Here is a 24,373-nt window from a genome sequence, read left to right on the forward strand (position 1 = left end):
ACCCAAGAGGTAGATACTCCATTATTCACGGCACTCTTCTTTCAGACACTTTGAATATTGTCAATATACAGTATATGGTCCCAATGAGGATATACCCTTATTTTTCAAAGATCATTTTCTAACTCTATCGTCATTCCCAGGTCATTATATCATATGCCACGGAGCAGTGTTTAGCCAATTCAACTGGGTAACATGTACATTTTCAGGGCTACTTACTGTTCAGACAGGCATGGAAACCAGGACATCGGGGCAGATCAGGGGAAGAGACTTAGTTGAGTGGGTGGAGATTCTGCAAGAAGTAGTAGCCCACAGACAGTAACAGAAAAACATAATTACACATGCAACACGAAATAAGCATACAATCCATGGATTAATAAAAGCATGTAAAGTACACCCAACTGCACTTTCTCGTGGGTTGTGACGATTTTGTTACCATTGCATAACAGAAAGTACATTTTGATTGTTGAAATCAAGTCCAATTTGGAGATTCCCATCATGTAGTACTCAAACACTTACCCAGTTGAATTACATTATGTTAGGAAATCAAACAGGTCATAACTACACTTTTGAGAAATGGTGAACGTGAAAAAGGCAAAGTGGACAGATCAGATGAAAATGCTATGGAAAGTTTTGACCACTAGATGTCAGTCAGTCAAGATACATTACAGCAGCATAATGAAAAAGTTGACTGGTCCCATTAGGATCTAAAACCATTAGATTCCATTAGAAACCTACTGGTCCCATTAGGATCTAAACCATTAGAAACCTACTGGTCCCATTAGGATCTAAAACCATTAGAAACCTACTGGTCCCATTAGGATCTAAAACCATTAGGATCTACCGGTGCTGTGTTAAAGTCACCATTAGGATTCACTGGTTCCCACACAGTAGGCTTGAACTAAAATATTTAATTAAAGCAAACGGATCTGCAGTCATCCTCCATTCACATTATTATACCTCCTGAACCTAACATCTGAAAGCATTAAGTGGAAAAAAACAGCAACATTACATTTTTTGAATTTATTAACTTGAGTCAAATTCTGTTTTACAATGTAATTGAACAAGAATTGTAATGACTTTCAAACAAAGAACTATGACAAAGCGCTATAACATCTGCACAGAAATAATGTCAGTGAGTGTGCGTCCATCTGAAAGAGAGTAACTTTGAGATGCATCAGGGGCAGTGTGTAATCCTGCCGGTATTCCAAGCGGATTAATTAGGATGGTGTGTTGGGCTATTCAGGAGACGGGAAGTGTTGTGGCGATAGGAGTAACTCAGATTTGGCTGGTGGCAGTACAAGGTGTTAGGGTTTTCTGGGGCGCAGTCTGTGGTGTTGGGACGATTCCAGGGGGCAGCGAGTGTTGTGGGGAAGGAGGACTGCAAATCCTGCTCTAAAGCACAGGATTTGAGAGCGCAGTGATGTTGCCTAAAGATAAAGAGTGGGAAATAAATGAAGAAATCAAAATTCAATAATATTGTTAAAGTGGAGGGGGGGGGGGGATATATTTTTCTAACCTAGCCTTTTGTAATCCTTAAGTGGTCTAGTAAAGAAAAATATATGTTCCCAACTTTAAAATATTGCCCCATGTATGTATTATTTTATTTTACCATCTGTGTGGCCATCCTTGAGAGTCCAGAGGAGAGGAAGAGGGAGGGAGGGGGTGAGGAGGAAGAGAGAGAAAGTCCAGGGGTGAGGAGGGGTAAGAGGAGAGAGTCCAGATTAGGGTTAGAGTTTGAATGTACTGTACCATACATCATGTTAAAATCATAATAATAACCACCTCCATCTATTCCTCATGCCAAAATTAAACAGAAAATGGGGCCATGTTCAAACGTTATGTAGATTTAAACATTTAGTTCTTCACTTTCCGAAATCCAGGATGGCCACAAAGATTATTAAAAATAATTTGAGAGCGAGCGAATAAGAGGGCAATATTTAGGCCGAAACAACCAAGCTTTTAGGTAAACACTAAACTACAGAGCCATTATATGGCAACAATGGCCAAGCACCACAAAGAGAATGACAGGACGATAAAATACACCCCCTTAGGGCACAGCACTCAATAGCCTTCTCCCCTACTTCACTAATCAGTGTTTAGGCTACTAGCCTACAAGCCTGCTAGGCGTATTAGCCCACCGCTCCAGGTCTTGATTTGATTTGGTCTTGACTTCCGTAAGCTAGAATCATTTTAAGTCAAAAACAGTCTGAAAGTCGATTTCAGGCTTCCCCTTATGGTGTCAGAATGATGGCTTATGATCAAGTTTTCAAATCAAGTTTTATTTGTATTTGTATGGGTAAGCCAGGCTTACCCTGGCTTATAGGAGCAATCGCCACTGGGGTACCAATAATTTGCAACACTTGGGACAATTTAATTGTTCCTATCAAAACGTAAACAACTATAATTCCACACCAAAACGAAGTTCATTAGGCTACGACAACTCTTGCTCAAACACCACAATGCCTTTTATCAAACTAAAATAGCCCTGCCAGTGCTAACCATCTCTGGGCTACTGTATTTAACATAATAACATCGCATTCATAAGCCATCGTTCTGACACCATAAGGGGAAGCTTGTCAACGACATGCGACAACAGGTCCTTATCTCTCACATAGCAGCAAATTCACACACATTGCCAACATGATCAATCTGAAATGCATACGGTTGCGTGTCCACCGACAAGGTGTATTTTAGGGCGTTATAGGGACGAGAAAATAACTTACCTGATATAAAATGGGCACCGCAAAGGTTGGCATTTCTGATTATGTCCTCAGTCCAGTCCGTAGGCTACGCTTAATGGCTTGTAGCCACAGTCGACTCCAGTTCTGAAAAGGCCGGTTTCCTCTTGAAACTACTAAAGTTTGCCACTAGACTACTAGTCTTTGCACTAAAATACGGCTTGCTCTGAACTCGTCTGTCTCCCCCTGCTTGTTTCAAGAATGCACGTGCATACATAGCTGGGTCTGTAATGAACAAATATGACCCACGCTCTATTTTAACATTTCTGATGATTTCCTCAGTCCAGTCCTACGCTTAATAATGGCGATTTCGTCTGTCTTCCTCTACTACTGTTTCAAGAATGCGCGGGCATACTTGTGCTGACTAGGCTGTAAAAGGGTCTATAATTAACAAAAATGACCCATGCTTGTTACATAACTTCTTGGTATGTCCACATCAAGGATTGAACTCACGACCTTCGGGGTGATAAGCAGCGCACTATCCACTCAGCCACTGCTGACCAGAGACATCTGTGGAGTCTTCTTGTTTTGATGTTCTGGGACCACTGCCTCTTGTGGTAGCAACATAGAACTGCAGGTCAATAACTTGACGGAAGTTGAGGCAGGGAGCGACAACTCGGGATTCCCTCTTCTTGGTGTGTCGGCTGTATACTGTATACAGCCAACACACAAAAACACATACATGGTACAATACTGTATTTCAAGTGAGGAACATCAAGATTCCCCCCCGCCCCCCCCCCATGGTGGATGGGAACGAGCAACCGATTAAGTAAAACTAACACACTGCAGTTCTCCATTACCTATTGCAGATGAAATAATATATGATGTATATAGTATACATAGTACAATATAGTATGATTCAGATTTACCTCTGTCAGATGGGCCCTTCTTGTTATGTGACTGGTCCTCAATGGCCTCCTGCTGATACCCGTGTTGTTTGAACCCAGAGACTCCCAGCAACCTCTGAATGTCTTCCATCACCAGGGCAGGGTTGGAGTGAAGGGTTGAGTGAAGCCAGTCACTATGTGCAGTTGGACATACCACAGACACACAAATCACAATACTGGAATACTGTTGATCAGTAAATGCCTTTGGCTAGCTATGGTGCAAGTGAGGGAGGGAGGGAGGGAGGGAGGGGGAGAGAGAGATTCTAATTTGAGTTCTATCTTGAGTTCATCTAAGTTTGTACTGTAGACTACTTTCATGTCAAAGAGGAAATAAACATTAAAATTGTAAATTGATTTGTGTAAGTAGATTGACCATAATCTTACCATATCAACAGCTGCAGGGTGGGACTCAGTGGTGGATCAGTTGAAGGACTCTTCAAAACTTTGGAGGTTCCAGTTTTCTCTAGGTGAAAAAGAAATGTGAACAGAATTGTGATCGGGTCAGCTGTTAAAGGAGAATGCTCGTTTTTGACAACCTGGACCTTATTTACGGCATATTATAAGACGTTTGACTCACCGAGATAACTTTGGTGTAATTTGGAGGCCTGTAGAAGAAATTTAAAATCCAGCGCGAGCCAAGTATATCCATGTAATGGCGGCGGACGGGGCACTGAGAATGCAGCTTCTAAAAAAATCTATTTTCTGCCGCGAAACAGTTGTTTTCATCAATCTGTCTTTATGAATCACTAGTTGTGCTTACATAGAGTGAGGGCTTGTTGTGGTTTTTCACATGCCTCTGTAATATGATCTTGAGAAACGTCTTTAGAAATGAAATAGCTTCCCCACTTGCTCCAGCACGAATGCGCACAGCGTGCAGACTGGACATTCTCCGTTACGTCTGTAGGCTACACTCACGGCTCACATTCTCTAACATACTCTACGATCGGCTTGTTGGTGCCTGAAATATTGTGTGCAATATGCCTGAATATTTATCAGATTTTGAGGATATAGAAGATGACTTAGAATATGATGGACGCCGATCGTAGCGTAGATAATGTGAGCCGCGAGTCTAGCCTACAGACGGAGAATAGCCAGTTTGCGCGCTGTGCGCATGCGTGCTGGAGCAAGTGGGGAAGCTATTTCGTTTCTAAAGATCATATTACAGATACATATTACTTAACAAGTTAAGACAGCTAGTGTTAGCTTGTTAGCTAGCCAGTTCCAACGCTCGCCGCAGTTTTGACCAAAGACCATCGTCAGAACAGCCTTTTACATCCGTCGCTAGAGCCTAGAGCTCAATCGTAGGCTAATGGATGTTAAATAAACTGTACTATTTACAAAAAAGATGAGCTTGTGTTGTGTGGCAAATAAAGATGCCGTCAAGTGATAGAACTTGAAGCATGTGATCTTGGAACGTTTTAATAAACATGGCTGTGATAATGAAATTGCTTAACATTGCAATCTAACAACATACTGTATAGCGTACACCAGGAACTATTAGAAATTACATTACAGATGCGATGGCCATTAAGTCCATAACAGTCTATAGTGTTGATGTCCAGACTATTTCCATCACATCACCATTAGGGACCACTAGACTCCTGTAGGGACCGTTAAGACTCCTGTAGGGACCATTAGACTCCTGTAGGAGACATTTGAATCCTATTAGAAAACCTTTAAAGGTGTCTAGAATCAGTCATAGATCAGCTATTGAACCATTAGGAACTTTTATTTTATGATACCAAACCATCAGGAAAACACTACAACCATTAGTAGCCATTAGAACCCATTACAAAACCATCAGAAACCAATAGAATATGTGTAATGGTTTCTATAGTTTTTTTCATCAGGGTGTACAACAAAACGATGAACGCAGACACAGAAGATTGTTCAATATCAACTTGATGGTTTTAATATTATTACCTTCATGGTTATGAAATGACCGCTGATATGATTACTATATGAAATTGTTCTGGCTACTATACAGTATTTGGTATTATTCTGCCAACAGAACTGGGGCCTATTACTAAGCTACAAGAAATACAACATAATCAGATGTTAATGGTACATCATTTGATAACAGGAAGCAGTCAAAACGTCATCACGAGGTATGTCATTCACGACCAATGTACAACTATACTGCGACTTTGTAGGGAAGACATCGCTACGACGTCTCGAAGATGTCACGTTATTCAACAAAATGCGACTTTGTGCCGACGACGCCACAACGTCGTCACAAAGTTGTTGTTGTTTTTTTGTTGTTATTTATTAGACCAGAATGGGATGAACATTCCATACAATTGGTACACAATAGGCATCAAATCGACTAGAATATCACAAATACATTCAACTACACAAAAAACAAAACAAACATACATTCAAGAACATTCAAGTAAATAGGCTATACAGTCATATCTCTTAATAAATCTTGTACTAGACTCACTGTATGGTTACATTTCTTATTTCCTATCAACATGATTCAATATATTTCCTAAAATCAATGAGAAACTTAAGGGGAGACACCCCAGGTGAATAGGAAAAAAAATATCCTTAATAGGTATCACCATCAAACTCCCCCAGTTTGTTAGGTACATTAAGGAGCATCATTTTTGTATTACAAGTTTTATGAAATCTTATGGATTAATATGCAAATTAGGCATTATATGCGCTAATTTGCATAATTTCGGGACATCAAATTTTTTAATTGGTTCAAGCCAGATTCAAAATTTTGTTCACATATCCCTATTCAAAACTTTGGCCAAGGGGGATTTTTGATATCTCTTTTCTTCACTTCAGAAATCAGAAAATACTGTCAACAGTCATAAAAAGACCAATTTTCGCCATGTTTTAGGGATAAACTGTTATATAAATCAGGCTATGAATGAAATTTAAAAAATCCCCCTTGGCCAAACCCTTCAGAATATGGATTGGAACAAAACTGGAAAGTTAGGTGTATGTAGGTGCTACTCAAGTGGTGGTTTTGATGTCCCAAAGATGAGAAATAACTCATTTTGAGAAAACGGGCTTTGAAAATTTGTATTGTAAAAAATCATACATTTGCATTGTAAACCAATATTTACAACCACAATATCCAATCACATCATTAGTAACAACATTACACAACATCTGAAAACACATAGAAACTGAAAACTGAATAACACAGCATGTTTTGGATTCAAAATAGTCCAGGAGTAGACATTTTGTATAGAGAAGCAAGACCTGTTTAGTTGGAAGCCCACTCACCACGTCAAGGTACAGCCCACGAGTGGGGTGTTAGTGAGACGAGACTAGAGACGAGACAATGTTAGTAGGGAAGAGAACATTCCCTTTTAGAAAGCTTGTATTATTTTGTTAAACAGATCATTGACAAAGATAGACACATTTGACGAGGACATGCATGAGAAAACAGATTATCTAACTTTTTGTGTTTTTTTAAGCGTTTTACATGGAGAAAACATGAATGAATGAATGAATGAATGAATGAATGAATGAACATGAAGAGTAAGCTGATTCATAAATACACAGGACAAGATGTGGTAAACAATGCAGGGTAAACACCAATAGAAGCTAAATATAGATTGCCAAACAAACAAGTGAGATAACCATCGTCAAAAGCAACACCATAGGAGACATCAAGCTACGCCGTCATAGGTCTACAGAGTCACTACTCAGATGGCACCACACTAGCTATCCACAAAACTGTTCTAGGCAGCTAGTTTGTAGAACCCACTCAGCTGCAGTCCACAAAACTGTCCTAAAACCACAATATGTTCCTGGTGCGCATGGGGTTGTCATCAGTGAAGCAGACTACCCCATATTGCCGCCTTCATGTTGTCCACTGAACGCTGGTTATTGAGAATTATTGTAATAATTCTCAATAACTGTAATAATTTTGTAACATTTTGCATTTATTGGCAGTCAGCTTACCTACCTCTGGGTCCACATCTGCATATGCCTGCCTAATCTGCTCTCTGCTTCTGTGCAAGGACTCCAGACCTCTCTCTATTTCAGCAACTGAAATTAAAACAGTTTATTTGGTCAGTTTATGGATGCATGTAGAAATGCCAAAGGTAGAGAGAGGGAGACTACTGTGCATATGTATAGGCTATTGATATTGGCTAGAGAGAGAGAGAGAGAGAGAGAGGGAACATGTTTCAATAGCCTACCTGTCACCCTCTTGTCATGTTTCTGATACGTTTTCAGATGAAGCCCTAGGATCCAACACTTTACTAATCTTTTGGAGAGCTGCATACCCCAACCCTAACTCGTGCGCTAAGAGGACCATCCTCACATTGACATCAAATGCAACATCATTCCTAGTTGTATCATGAAGCCAAGTCGATGTGTAGACACTTTTGCGATAGCCATTCCTCACAAAGACTGCACTCTAAGAGCAAAGTACTACAGAACCCACTATTCTGAGGATCTATGTTAATTTTAAGACCAGTCCCTGCACAATTAGGACAAATCAACCCAGTTATCAGCTCATTCAAACGCGCCGCATCTCTCTGCTGCTTACTGGACATGCTAACGCTAGCCTCATCTCCCTGCTGCTCACTGGACATGCTAGCACCGGCTAATGACAACTTGCGCGAATAGGCACTTTATATCTCATAAATGTAAACCTTTCCATTTAGTTTCTCTGGTTTTCTGTTCAACCTTGCGGGCAAACACTGTTGTCGTTGTTGCTTATTACGTTTAGAACGCTTTACAGACGGCATTGTTTGGATTAGATATAAGGATGTGGAAACGTGTCACATGACGCGCTGAACCAATCACGTTCTCAGAAATCAACAACAGCCAATGAGATTTCACGGTTAGCATCAAACCCGCCTTTGTATTTCCACGATTGGTTGCTGATACAAATGAAACTATCAGGTTTGGTTGCGATAACATTGAGCTAGAGAGCCAGAGCTTTCCAATGATAGCTGGCATGACCGGGTCCAAACGAAAGAAACGCTGCGAGACGTTCTGAAAAAAGGCTAACTTTTGGTGATTTTAGGAAGAATCTACAGACGCAAACAGACTAAATGAAGAAAAATAAACATCTAAATGCGTATTTTTTATGTTTTAATTCCACTCGTATGAAAGAAGACATGTTATGGAAGCAAACTAGCACAAAATCTCAAATTTGACCAGGGCGTTGAAAAACGATGTTTTCACCAAACGTGTCTCCCCTTAACAAAGGAAGGGAGAGATTTTGAAAATGTAGCTGTATGGATGTGAAATTTGGCGATCAAAATCATTAAATTAAAAATATACTGAATTTTCTGGGATTTGTTTTCATAATATAACAACACATCTTTCAATTCCAAATTAAGTGGATGCTTAGTTCGTGAGATTAAATATTTCTAAATTTTTTTCAAGAATCCTGAAGAGTACTGACAATCATAAAAAATATGTTCAATCGTCTCCTTCATTCTTACAAAATTCACATTTGTTATCAATGTCTGTAAACCTCGACAGATAAATATTAGTGGTATAAATGTAATGTAAAATCTTGTATTGAATTTCTTTCATTTTGAGGGAGATAACATATTTATAAGGAAGAAGCCATGCCATTTTCCAATTAATATCGTAAGATAGGGAGGTCCATACAAATTTTCCTCTTGGAGCAATTCTCCTTATTTTGTGAAAATAATTGGGGGCCAAGCAGCGAAGGCCACCATTGTTCTTGTACCTTTTCTTATTATTTATTTATTATTATTTATTCTTCTGCCATGGGAGTCTATGGCAGCTCATAGAACCGTATGGTAAAAACTTGTGAAAATTGGCACCCTCATTCATGACAGTCCCGTGAGTCTTTTCACCAAGACCCATGTCCACAGGCCGAACCCTCTAGTGCCACCAACATGTCAAAGTTGGAGGTGCGTTTGTGCACGCAACTTTTGACCTGTAAGCCCGATTTTCAAAAACGAGGTACCGTTGGATTCCTTGGCTCAAGCGAGGAGGATTGGATTGGATTTTCCGCCATTTTGGATTTTATGAAAAACACTTAAAATGTATCTCCTCCTAGGCATTTTCACAAATCTGCATGAAACTCGGTGGGTGTCATCTCTAGACCAATGTCTATAGGATTCTTAAAGGGATTTTTGATTGTCCATTGCGTTCACTCCTTACAGCCAATCAAAATTTGGCATCCAAGCCGCCAAACAGGATATGGGGTTATATCTCAGCAAATTGTTGATGTATCAAAGCCACATTTGGCACACTCATTGGGGACAGTCCCATGACCCCTGTAAGCAAGTGTCATCACGACAGCTTGAACCCTCTAGTGCCACCACCATGTCAAAGTTGGAAGTGCGTTTAGGCACACAACTTTTGACCTGTGTGACCGATTTTCAAAAATGAGGTACCGTTGGAATCCCTGGATCATGCCGAGTTCACCCTATGATGTAATTTTACACCAATTGGATTTCCCACCATTTTGTATTTTGTGTAAAACACTTAAAATATATCTTCTCCTCGGGATTTTCACCAATCTACATGAAACTGGCTGTACACATTCTCTATACCAATGTCCACAAAAGTCTTACAGGGATTTTCGATTGTCGAAGGCATTCGCTTGCTACAGCCAATCAAATTTGGCATCCAAGCCGCCAAACAGGAAGTGTGGTCATATCTCAGTACCGTTTTGATGTATCATAACCACATTAGGCACACTCATCGGGGACGGTCCCATGACCCTTGTCACCAAGTCTATGTCAACACCTCTAACTCTCTAGCACCACCAACCTGTCATAGTCATGTTAGTAAAGTACCATAAGGATTCTGGATTTTTCAGATATTCTTTTAACAATATTATTTTAAAAGTAAAATTTCACATCCATAAAATCTAATATCTCCATGCCACCATCGCCTTTTCAATCTGCTAAAATCTCTTTTCTTAAATAATGGCACTTATTTTTCCAAACAAAATTGATTAAGGTGTTATTTATTTCTTTACAGAGGGATTGTTGGATAAAGAGAGAGAGAGTAGGATAAATTAATCTAGAGATGCCATCCGCTTTACTGAGAAGAACTCTACCTAACAGGGACACATCTCTGTGAAGCCACATTTATACTTTTAGTTTTTTGTATCTTGGGCTTAAAGTTTTTTACTTGACGATCATTAAGATTTTTTGAAATATAAATTCCAAGATATTTAACACCTTTTTAACAGGCATCTCACAAATTAAGGATTCCTCAGTGTCATACATACTTAATATTTCACATTTATTTAAACCTGAAGCTGTTGATAAAGTATCTATCATCTTGAGTGCTATCTCTATTTGTTGTTTATCTTTTAAGAAGAGGACTGTATCATCCGCTAGCTGCGTCATCCTAATTTCTCTTTCAAATATCCTCAAACCTTGAAAGACATGGCTATAACTTCGGGTTACGACCTCAGACACGGAACCCGTTTTCTGACACTTGGATTTGAATGGGGACACTTGGGAATCATTTTGACACATGGGACTCACTGACATTTGGGATCCTTTTGGCATTTGGGCATCTTGTCCACTGGGGTACCTTTTTGACATTTGGGAATTGTACATTTGGGACTCTTTTGACATTTGGGAACCGTCCATTGGGGACTCTTTTGACATTTGGGAATCCTCCCGTGTCCATTTGGGAATCTTTTGACACTTGGGACTCTCCATGGGGGTGTACATATGGGACTCTTGACATTTGGGAATCCCTATTGGATATGAATGGGGAACACTTGGGAATCATTTTGACACATGGGACACATTTGGGACTAGTCCATTGGGGACTCTTTTGACATTTGGGAATCTTCCCATGTCCATTTGAGACTCTTTTGACATTTGGGCATCGACATTTGGGAATCGTTTGACTTTTGGGAATCTTTCCCAAATTGGACACTTCCCATCAAAATAGAGTCTTGCTTATCAGTGTGTGGGGTTTTTAGCATGACCCAAGACCAGCTAGAGGGGTCCTGTGTTGATTTTACCTTTGCAAGTACCAGAACCATACTGTCCATTTGGGAATAAAGAAAGATTCCCAAATGTACGTCCCATATCCAAACTCTCACTGTTCCCGTGCAGGCATGCTAGCTCCTAGCGGGTCCGATCAAAGACCGTCCTGCTCCATTTGAGTGTGGTAACAACATATAAAAAAAATCAGCACCATTGCATGTTCAGAAAAAAAGTTGCTTCAATCTGATCAAGATGTACAGATGGTGTCAGGGGCTATGATCCTGATACCATATAGACCGTGGTTTCTCCAACAAGACAAACTTTTTTTCTGAAGGACTTGGGCAGTTTATTCTTTCACATTATAATAGTAAACACTCTCCCTGCTATGCGTGTGAAATATGGGGTTCCTAGAGTAATATTAAGGGTAATTTGCCCATGAAAGATTCCCAAATGTACACCACTGACATTTGGGAATCCTGGACGAAAATTCAAACTTTGGAACTCATTTTGAAGGTCTTACCATTGACCAATGTGCACAAACACCGGATCACACGTTGTTTGTACTGTCCACTTTAACATACAAGTGGTTGCAAGTGTCTAGCTATAGTGAAAGGGTCATGAAGCCATGAATATGTTTAGAAACATGAAAAGGTCACCAACTGTCATTCCATTCCGTTACTTTTGAATCCGAAATGTCAAATGATTCCCAAATGGACACCCCCTGTAGAGTCCCACATGTCAAAATGGTACCCCAATGGACAGTTGGGCCTAACAATCTTAATTTAATCAGGACATTTTGTACTGTCCACAGCTCCACAAAGGATGCAAGTAGAAGGCCCATATTTACATATGTTCATCCCACAGTGGGGTGCTATATGTCGCCCAATTACCAGCCTTCTATCTCCTTTCCAGGGCTACTTATACCCAATAATGTCAGTGACATTTTGAGACCCAAGTGTCAGAAACCATTGACATTAGGCTTCTGCGATGAACAAAACAGCCACAATGTAGCCTGCTTATAGCAAGCGAGAGGGCAGTCTACCATAAAGTGTATAACCATAATGTAATATATCTAGACTACATGCATTGTGGTATTTCTTTATATGCCTATGCCTGCCTATCATTTTTTTCTCAATAAACAGTTATGTCATCCTCTGAGTCCGAATAAGTAGGCTAATAGACCGGCAGCTCTAAATGCCTTCCCAATCAATGAGACATGGTTGTAAAAATGATGTTTTATTGATGAAAAGGGTAAAACTGAAAAACATGGAAAGAGTCATTGCATTGATCGATGCAGTCCGTTCAAATAGGCATCAAAATATAAAGTAGGTCCATTTAAAATGACCAATTACATCTTTAAATCCCTTCTAATCTTGGCCTTTGATAGGGTTTTTTCACGCCCTACTGCCAATTATATCCGGACATTAACTATCTTGTGCATACAGAGCACAAGCAATGAAACAATGAAACGAATAGATTTCCTCCCTGTCTGTCTGTGGCATTCACATCCAGCAAACACTGAAAATACAGGTCCTCAATTTATTTAGATTATACTAGCCTATCCAACTGGACAACTCCAATGAATGTTGAACGTAGCCTACTTTTGTTCTTTAGGTTTTACAGAATCGGCCTACAATGTCCACACATGCATGCGCCATATCTGACTAGCTCGCCACTCGGCAGCGAACCTGGACTAGACTATTGTAACCCCCCCCCCCCTACAAATTCCTTTATATTCAAATAAACTGGATGGACCGGTTTCCTAGCCCTGGATCGTGGGGAGGGGGGTAGCCTACGTTAGCGGGTGCTTTGCCATGACCGGCCATTCCACAGGTGTTGGATTGAATTCGCTAGTTTGATTGATAGATGGATTAAACGTCCAAAGTATTGTGCAAGTATTGTATAGGCCCATGTGTAAGAGATGAATGGTTGTAACCATGAACTCAGCCAGAGGTAGGCCCTACTGTAGATTATCAGTATTATCACCAGTATCAATTGATGCTTTCCTACGTGTTGCCATTCATTTAAACCACCATCTCACCTAGACTACTTCTGTTGCTGCATTTTTACATTTATGCTTTCATGATTTTAGAGCGCAATCAACATTTTCCAGGATTCCAATAAGTCCATCCATTCATCCAACTTTGTGCTGAGCGCAGCGCAGGCTGGTAGCCTACTGTCAAGGATCACGACTGATGCACTCCCTTAACACGTCTCGCAACTCCCCAGACCATCAAGAGAATTTCAATATGAAAGACCTTAAGTGGGGTATTCCAGGAGGTAGCCTAATGTAGCAAGTCGTCAGTCTTCATGATGCACTGTTATGCTTGTTTGCTGTGTAGATCCAGTCATAGAAGCGGGCATCTCGTCCGGCGATTTGAAACAGCTGGTCAATTCACCCCAACAGAATAGCCAAGCGAAGGACAAAAATTAAACCACAAACGTTACTGCTGGTATTGAAACAACTGTGTTAGCCTAGTTCCATATGAGAACACTCCTCGGTCCAATTCCATATAGTAGATCAGCCCGTGTCCACGTAGTTGCTAGCTAACTGGTGTGTACATTCCATGAATATCCGAAGCAATTATTCCCTATGTAGTTCACTATATGGGTAACACTACTTAGGGAATAGGGAGTGAGTGAACCATTTCAAACACATCTCTAGTCAGCCCCATTAGCTAGCTTACTCGTCCTGATGCCATGTTCCATATGAGAACACTCTGCTAGCTAGCTAGTTAGCCTACTGTATTAAACCTCTACTTGTCCCGATACCTTGTTCCATATGAGTTAACAGATACAGACCCGACGACAGTTACAGAGATAGATAGGCCTACTAGCAGCTCACCCCGCACCTCGTTGAAGGCAGCCCGTTGCTTGACAATCCTCTGGGTGAAGTCGGGTTGAATGCGAATCCTGTCACCATCTGGAGTGACGACCTCTCCCTTCTGGATGGCTTTCTTAATCAGCACCTCCCGTTCCTGGAAATAATGACACTTCACTACGAAAGCTCGTGCAGGTTGGTCGTCTCCCAGTCTCTCCCGTAAAGTGCGGTAGCCCGGTCTAATAGGGGAGCTTTGTCCAGCCTGAGAGAGTCCTTAAAGGAGTAGTAAAATGTATATGTATGTGTAAAAAAATGCATGTTTAGCCCTGTTTTAGGGTTACTTATGATCATATACAATGGTTCAGATCAAAACGTTGACAAAACTAGCACTTTTGAGAAAGTCTGATAATTGTTCTACCACCGTTTTGGTCATACAATGGATGGGCACCATGAAAAAGCTTTCAAAAACATGTTAAACTCTTGATTTCAAAGACAAGAAGCTCACAGAGGGGGTAATTGATGTCCGTTGGTGTTCTGACATCAAATTCGCCGCAAAGTATGAATCCTCTAGGGTTTTATTGACCATTTTATGAAATCCATTGACTTGTATAACGCCAACTAATACCTTGGTGAGTTTCTTGTCTTTGAAATTGAGAGTTTAACATGTTTTTTGAATGATTTTTCACCGTGCACACCTACATCCATTTTATGACCAAAACGGTGGTAGAGCAATTATCAGACTTTCTCAAAAGTGCTAGTTTTGTCAATGTTTTGATCTGAACCATTGTATATGATCATAAGTAACCTTAAAACAGCGCTAAACATGCATTTTCCCTTTACTACTCCTTTAAGCAGTTGCGAAACGAATTCCGGAGCATGCTTCCCATCCTCTCGTCTCTCCTTCACACCGATTATGCGCAAGTTACACCAGCGAGATCTAGCCTCCAAGTCCTCGTTCTTCTGCTCTAAGTTGTTGACATCTCGCTTCAACTTGGTTACCTCTTGTTGGAGGGAGGTTATAGCGTTGAGTGGTCATTCACGGCTTCTTCCATAGAGCTCACCTGGGCTTCGAGTGCTGCGGTCTTGTTATTTGCTTGGTCTGTCACATTTCTAAATTCTTCTCTCAGCTTCTCACATTGGTCTCTCATCTCGGTAGCCTGTATTTCTGCCCTCTCGTCAATCTTCGAGAATAGTTCCGTTTTCAGTCCTCTTATCTCACGGAGAATCGCCTCTTGGCTACCCTCAGTTTCACCCTCGGCGTTAGCCTCCTCGGCAGCGCTAGCTGCAGCCATGCTAGCTCCGTGACCCTTGTTGCATGGCATGGTTTATCTAGTTCTACTACTAACGTTAAACACTGCTTCTGACTAAATCCTACTTTCTCATTTCTTTATAGTCATATTGGAACGCATAAAACCGATAGAGAGTGTAATTGTGATCAAATTAAATGAGGTTTGTTGAAGTGCTCGGCCCAACACGTCCTCACATGGCGTTGCTCAAACCGGAATTCCAGACACTCGGAAAGTAGAGTTAACATTTCTCACTGAGAGTTTTAGAGGAAAGGGATAGCCTATATTTGATACTGATATTACTTAATATGATACTGATATATACTAATTTACACAGATATTGCCCATTCAATTTCAGTTCAATCCCTCGTGAAATAAAATGATTGAACAATATAAATCCTGTTGCTGTGTGCTTAAAAAAAAAAACATTTTCATTATGTCAGTAGGATACAGGACATCAACCCCCCCCCCCCACCCCCCCTCACAGAATTTGGTTTTGAAATGCTCCTTATTTCTGAGGTGTCAAGGTTGGCAAGTATGTGTTAAGGTCACTGATGGAGGATACAACAGTTTTAAGACCTGTGTGATCACAAGGTCAAGGGTGTGGACAAGTAACATGTTGACTGAAGTCCATGGAATTCAGAAGCTTAATGAAATCCCTTGCCTTCAAGTCGTCCTCATTGTGCAGATTAAAATCGCCAGTCATAATAATCTGATCATAGTTTGTGTGAATCATAGACAGGAGTTCTGAAAAATCCAATAAAAGGGGAAGGCATTTCTTGGGTGGTCTATACACAGTTACTGCTAGATCTGGGGAGTGGCACTTTAAAACTACGGCATGTGTAAAGGTAAAACAATAAGTTTCGTTCTAGACAACGGAGAATATGTAATGTTTTAATGTTCAAGATGTCACAGGGAGAGACAGAGGGCTGGGGTTGTTTGGAATGTGTTAAGACAGGTAGTCTGAATGGCCTGGTAAGATTGGAATCTTTGGGGTTGAGGCTAAGAATGTGGAATGTGTTCAGATAGGTACTCTAAGTGGTCCGGTAATCTGATAATCTTTACACTCAGGGTGAGATGAAAAGGACAGGCTCCAGTGGTCTATGTCCTGGGGAACGTTACGACACCTGAAAGTCCAGATTTGTGGGCAAGAAAGGGGGAGTCATACTCTTCTGCCTTAAATTGTGGAGCACAGATTGCACTTGGGGTTCTCTAAACTAACCAGCCTTGCTGCAGGTTGCTTGACAAGAAGCCACACTCGAGTGTTTGTAACAATCCTTGAATTAATAAATTCTGGTAACTCTGTTGAACTCTGTTTTGCTTCTTAACCCATATTGAACGAGAAATTCTACAATAGATGATATTCAAATGAAGTAAAATCATCAAAGGAAATGCTCCTGCAGCTCAGAGCATCAGTTGCTATGGTGGCTGTTCCTCCGCCCTTTTTCCCAGTTCTGGTAGACTGAGAAAATGTAGTTGGAGGGAGAAGCTTTAATCAGGGCTGCTGACCCATTGGTATCTAACCGAGTTTCAGTCATAAACATACAGTCAAGTTTATGTTCACATATAAGATTGTTTATGAGAAACGTCTTGCCAGCAAGTGACCAGATATTAAGAATTGTCATGACAACATGGACATGTTCTCTGGGTGGGGGGACTGGTTCGAGCTACACTTTGTAAGAGGCATATCAAATTGTCTGTGGATACTCAATTTGGTCTGTGGCTGGCTCTGTAAGTTCTTTGAAGAGAGGCATGGACTTATCGTGTTTATAGGCCTACCAGGTAGTTACTTTGTTGAAAATACCAACCGATCCGTTTGTGTGCACTGACTCAATAGGAACAGGACATAGGGGAGATGGAGCGGTAGAATTTTCAGTACAATGCCAACACCTGAGGGAAGAAGCCATGTTCTCGGAGAGCAGCCAGGCCCCCAACTGGTTTGGGTGGAGACCATCATGTTTCAGTAGGCTAGGCCACGTCCAGAACAGGTCAATGTTGGAGAGGAAAGGGAAGGACTCCTAGGGAAGCGCAGTAGTCCTGTAGCCAGGTGTGAAGCCAGAATAGTCTGCACCCTCTCTCACAACCCCTTCGGAATGTATGGAGGGGCTCAGAGAGGATCTGTTTTCCAGTGTCTAGAAGGGAACTTATAAGTGCTTTAAAATCATCCTTTCAAACCTCTGACTGCCGGGCTCTCACGGCGTTTGTTCCTACGTGTAGGATGATGGATTCAGCCTTGATGTAGCTGGCTAGGATGCTTGCGAGTTTGTGATGGAGATCATGGACTCGAGCACCTGGGAAACAGTGAACTCTAGAGGAGCATCCAGATGTGGGCAAGATGCAAATGTCTCTGGTTGAGTTCGGGGAGGAGCCGGCTGAGAGGAGGGGCAAGAGGCAGGGGGGCTGGGGAGGAGACTGTGCTGCGTGGCGCATCTCCTGCCCCTGGCGTGTTGTCTCCAGGCTGCGTGGCGATGTCACCTCCTGTTCCCGGCACACTGTCTCCAGTCTGCATGGTGATATCATCTCCCGTCCCCGGGCGCGTCTCTGCCGGGTCGCGTGGTGATGTCATCTCCCGTCCCCGGGCGCGTCGCTGCCAGGCCGAATGGTGATGTCAGCTCCCTTGCCGAACACACGATCTACAGAGGGCCTGTCCTCCATGTCCATTGTTGCCAGGGGGTTTGAACCTGTGGTTTCAGATGCTGACTTGAAACCGAGGGGTAGATGAAAATTCACACAATGCTTTGCGAACTTAGGTAGGGATATGAAACATAGCTGCCAGTGCCGTGAAAAAACGTGGGAAGAAAGCCCAATATCTTCGCAAATAATCATTTAAAAATGGTAAAATCCATGGAAAAGCTTAGTTTAATGTAGATGCAAAGGAACATGTCATTGGATCGTTATGACATGCATTTCAGAAAAAAAACGCTTTTTACGATGTCAAAGGCATTTCATTGCGTTTTGATGTGGATCCAGTAAGTTACTGGTAGGCTACGGTGCAATGTTGAATCTAATCGAATCCATAGAACTTTGTGTAAACAACGATTTTTGAGTGACAGTTGATTCGACTCCCCCCGGGCCTCACCGAATTCCTCTCTCTCCTTGGTTCCACTTTACTGGGCAAAATATGATTGAATGGGCTTCATTTTCCTAATTTTGTTAACGTTACTGGCAGGGACATTCGGCGTCTGCACAGTCGTTTTTGAGTCATCACGAGAGTCCTGCACGTTGCAGGTTGCAGTCATGGGACTTAAAACATTGTGGGACTTGTAGTTTTGTATACGAGTGCGCAAAACTTTGACTTTGAGTTTGATCCAATTTGCATCGATTTATGTTAGGCGCAAAAAAGTGAAATAGTTGAAAACAGTACTCGCACAGTGTGCTCCTAAATTATTTTTTCGGATCACACAAAACTATTTTTAGTCGCAAATGTGAGTAAAATGGTCGCACCTTAGAGCCCTGGTGAGTCAGAAAGTTAGAAAATGGGTATGAATTCAGAATTAGCAGCACAAAAGTTAGAGAGGAGAGCCATTCATTTGAATGGAGAGCATTGTTGTCGAACACATCGTCATACCTAAAATACTATAAGTCACACAGCTTAGATACTTATATTGTACGAATCAGCACAAGCGTGTGAACATTTTGATGTATGCTATGTGTATGTGCTGTTAAGACTGTAGGAGTGCCAGCAGTTTACAAAATATGTCAATATTTTCAAATCAACCATACTAGTCACCAGTTAGATCAGATGTACACTAGTGTGCTTCTGATGGTGATCCTTTAATAAACGAAACTAAACCATACTAGTCACCATAGCAACCACAGCGCAGCAGCACAGCTTTACAGCACCAAAGCACAGAACACACAGAATTCACTGACTCACTCGCCATAGGTTTCAATGGGGAGCGCAGTTGCCGAACAAATTGTCACACAGCTTAGATACTTACATTGTACGAATCAGCACAGTTGTGTGAACATTTCAATATATAATATGTGTATGAGCTGTTAACACTGTAGGAATAGCGACAAGTTAGAAAAAGAGTAAAAATGCAAAATTAGCAGCTCAAAAGCTAGAGTGCATTGCCATACGTTTCAATGGGGAGTGCAGTTGCCGAACAAATCGTCATACAGCGAAAACTACAAGTCACACAGCTTAGATACTTACATTCTAAGAATCAGCACAGTTGTGTGAATATTTTAATATATGATATGTGTATGAACTTTCAAAACTGTAGGAGTGTCAGCAGTTTACAAAATGTGTGAATATTTTCAAAGCAACAGCTGCCACCACTCTAAAAACAAAGTTTCTGAACATTCCAAAAGCAGTTTCAAGCAGTTTCAATGGGACAAAAATTTGTTTTAAAAGTTAAATTTCTAAAAATCTATAAAAAATATAAAAAATCTGAATGGATGTTAAAGAGCTAAAAAGTTTCAAAGTTTCAAAGTTTGAATGAAGTTTCTAGCATAAAGTATGAAGAAGTAGTTAAGGAGACAAAAACTGGGGAGAATAAGAAAGAAAGAAAGAAATAGTGGAAAAATCACAAGTTGGGCTAGCTTCTGCAAGCTAGCTCACCTAATAAATAACTGGAGAACAATATGCTGAAGTCAGCATTCACACAAATAATAATAACTAGAAAGGGTGCTGTTGTTGGTGTGAAATGTTGGTGTAATCGAGTTGAAATGGTTTAACTCACTACTCAGTATAAATATAGAACACTTGCACCATTGAAGAGTAAGCTTTTTGGTGGTGTAACTGATTGTGGTGTTTATGAGAGGTGGTCATGTATGAACACAACTGAACATACTTGTGTACTTGTGTTATTTCAATTTCAATCAGCCATTATAGAGAATAACAGAAGACATAAGTTACAAAACTATATACAGAAATTAGGCATGCATAACATGCATAGAAACTATATTATAGAAAAAAATAGAAACAATATTGCGTAAACAGCAAAAAAAAAAGTTGGGCTGACGCATTGATGCTCCGTGTATTCTTAGACAGGAAATGCAACCTATAATGAAAATGCAACAAGATATTCACAATTCCAGCTGTAAATATTTGCAGAATACATCTGAGAATCAGTATGTAAAGTTTAGTAAATGCACCTGCCCTGGAAGTTGAGATAGCAGGTACCGAGTAACGTCAGGTACTGAAAAAACTTAATTTTAAGAAAATAATAAGATAAAGATAAGCATTATCAATTCATATGGTTATTTCACAGGTACAAAAATTTGAAAAATAGCAGTTTTTAATCAAGTCTTGCCATTTCTCTGTTAATGTCGTGATATACATGTTATAATAGAAGAATATTGAAAAATCTGAAAATTGAAGTTCGGAAGAAAAAAACCCATTTTGACTGTAGTGTCTCCCCTTAATTCGTGTATCCGCCCAGTTATTCTAATCACACCAACATTTTATGTGTTCTAACTTGGCCCATGCTACACCCCTCCACTGAGTTTCATGAAAATCGCTCTGGTAGTTTTTGTATAATCCTGCTATGTGACTGAACGAACGAATGAAATAACACACACGACTGAAAATATACCCTCCGCCAGCGGTCTCTGGGCGGAGTGAATAAAAATAATAATATTCATAATAATGAAAAGAATAAAAACGAATAAAAACATTTTACTATGCTCCAGAGAGGCTCAAGGCGAAACTTACAGGCAAGTGCTCTTATAAAAAGAGCCCGCTGCATTAGACGGATGTATAGGGGTAGCGGGAGTCAGCCACGGAGATAGCAGCACACTGTGTAGGGGTCTAGCTGGGAACAAGACTTACCGGCAAAGGCCCAAACGCTAAGCACGTTTTAAAGCAGAGATGGCACAGGACTGTGGTGATGGTGTCCTATTCCTGATCTTGTCCCAGTACTACGCCGCCAGCGTCATCGTAGCCGGTGCTGCTAGCAGCGTCTCCATAGCCAACACGCTAGCACTAGCTAGCAGTGTCCATTCTCGACCGAGACTCAGAAATAGCCTACTCGAGAAATCCGAGCGTCGGATTGATAAAATAGTTACTACGTTAAAATAAGTAGATGGAAACCACCAATATCTAAAAACGATCACAAAGATATGGTGTAAAACTGTATTAAAACAAAGTTTCGGCAGAGCAGAGCAACTTAGAGCCAAACAGGAAGTGAGTGCATGCTTGCCCAAATATACAATACTAAGGGAAAGCTGGAAGTTTTTGAAAATATTTGGGGGAGCTTCATGGAATTTTGGAAACAAAAAGTAGGTAATGATCAATAAATCCAAGGACTGGGGTGGGGATGGGGCAGCTGGAATAAGCCTATAAACTGGAGTAGCCTGTGTGTTCTTTAAGATTTCTGTACATGTATGTACTCTAACTCCTGTATCTTGACCTGTATTAATTACTGTTTTACTTACTTGCCTATACGTTTGATGGTATACTGTACTTGCTGCCAAGACTGACCATTTTATTTTATTATGTTTGTTTGTTTATATTTGAAAAACAATCTCAATAAAAAATATTGTTAAAAAAATAATAATATGAAACCTATCGGTTCTTCCACGGTGACAAAACACTTTTACACTTCACTCTTTTGTGACAGTGTAGTGATAGCGGACGTTAATCAGCCCTAACCTGATATGACTGTTTTCTGATCACTCCAATCCTCTCTGCAGGTTCGGTCGGAGACCCATGATTCTGGTGTCCTTTGTGGCCAGCGCCGCATTCGGAACAATCTCCGCCTTCTCCGTCTCCTACGTCATGTTTGCTGTGACAAGAACGCTCTGCGGTGTGGCGCTGACGGGAATGTCCATCACTACACTTGCACTGAGTAAGGATGTTGTCTTCTCTCCCCCTCATAATGTCCCATGTGGTACACTGTATGTCACTTTGAAGCACATGCTTTCATGTATCTTGTTTGTACCCAGTGGTGTCTGTCGATTGAGCCCTGCTGACACCTCAAAAGACTTCCCTTGGAGCATCATAAGAAATCAAATTGTCATGTTATAATATCACATTGCATCGTATTGGCTTGCATCCATACAGTAGTAGTCTATGATGCATGTGTTGTGTGTCTTTTCACCCTCCAGGTATTGAGTGGACAGACATTAAGCATCGCACCTTCAGTGGTACCATCATCAGTCTGTCCTGGAGCCTGGGGAATATGCTGCTGGCCCTGCTGGCATACTTCATCAGGGACTGGAGATATCTGATGCTGGTCGTCACCTCTCCCTGTATCGCCGCCATCATCTCCTGGTGGTAGGATGGTCATTTCTCCCTGTATCTCTGCTGTTATCTCCTGGGCCCAGTATTTCAAAACATTTAATCTGGATCAGAATGATCTAGATTTCATAATCCCTTTTTTTGCTATCCCAATCAAATTGATCGTGTAGGTTTTGTCCTGTTTTTTCAAAGAATTTCCAGATACCACAAGATCAGGATTACAGAATCCTAGATTTGCAGTCATTCTATAGGCCTTCGTTGGTCAAAGTAATACAACATTTCATTGACACAGACGTTAATGAATAATAATTTATGAGTAATAATAATAATAATTATAATGTATTACTGGATAAAAAAGTTAAACTGTTTTTATTGATCAAATGACCCTAAGTAAAATAGTGGTTGACTAGAACTCTTCTCATTGGCCGTCCATCTGGTTGCAGTGCTGCTAGTGGGAGGTCAGGGACATCTACTTGGGGCTGTGAATGATCACCTCTTTCACCACAGAGAGGAACCTTGCGTTCTTCAGCAATGTTATGAAGCACAATGCAGGCCAGAATGATGTTGCATGCTTGCTGTGAGTCTACACGTATTGATGTGAGAACATAAGAATGTAACTTGACCTGCGTTATTCTAACAGACGCTTTATGGCATTACGCACCACCGCTCGCATGCCCATAGAGGGCGCAGTAATACTAGGCTACTCATTGACCTGTAGCTCATCTCGCACATTAGATGAGCCTACCTTGTTCTCAAACTCCTTGTTCTCGGTTGTAATTTAATTATTACGAACAAAGCCAATCTATCTATAGTATCTATCTCTGTAACTGTCGTCGGGTCTATATCTGTTAACTCATGTGTTGGGACAAGTAGAGGTTTAATACAGTAGGCTAACTGAGTGTTCTCATATGGAACATGGCATCAGGATGAGTAAGATGGCTAACAGAGCTGACCAGAGATCGAATGCACCCATGTGCATATTCAAGCATCTCATCAGAGGGAGTGGGGATATGTCAACAGGAAAAGGAGGCACAGCATCAATGTGCAACTTGTGGGAGATGCTGACCTTGCCATCACCAACTGTGTTGTGAAATCAGTCAGTACATGATCATCACACATCTTTAGAGAGAGCCAGTTGTTCACTGAATTCGGTATTTGCTAATTCAATCCTACTCAGAATCCTGATCAAATGCTGTTCTGGGGTATTTCAAAATTCTAAGGTGGAGATTAGGTTCTATTTCATGGAGCTCCTCCCCACAGGGCTAGCTCCTACTGGCTAGTGAAACCTACCTAGCTACAATTGACAGAAGAATAAAACCCATACACGCACCTGTGTCCAACCAGGTCCGGTGCCTGCACAACTGCTCCTTTGAAATTTTCAGCTCGCAAAGACAACTAAAAAGAGAAGACCCGAAGATGACTACTCGGCAACTCTCCGAGGAGCTGGCGGCATCCCCCGGGGCCCCCGGCCGGCGCTGTTTAGTCCACCAGATAGATTCTGCAGTTGCGGCGCTCGCTACAACGATGTGGGAC

General features: G+C 41.1%; 1 protein-coding gene across 1 annotated transcript in view; it reads left to right on the top strand.

The window, feature by feature from the left end:
* Positions 1 to 24,373, top strand: part of slc22a7a (solute carrier family 22 member 7a) — a gene marked incomplete at its 3' end in the record, with an annotated part of 68,453 nt that overhangs the window by 25,914 nt on the left and 18,166 nt on the right. The window contains exons 3-4 of the mRNA XM_084460350.1: positions 22,294 to 22,448; positions 22,708 to 22,876. Coding sequence (XP_084316476.1) covers positions 22,294 to 22,448; positions 22,708 to 22,876 — 324 coding nt within the window. The remainder of the gene's footprint in view (positions 1 to 22,293; positions 22,449 to 22,707; positions 22,877 to 24,373) is intronic.

The sequence above is a fragment of the Borostomias antarcticus genome (genome assembly GCF_949987555.1).
Source record: "Borostomias antarcticus genome assembly, chromosome: 31".
Classification (NCBI taxonomy): Eukaryota; Metazoa; Chordata; class Actinopteri; order Stomiiformes; family Stomiidae; genus Borostomias; species Borostomias antarcticus.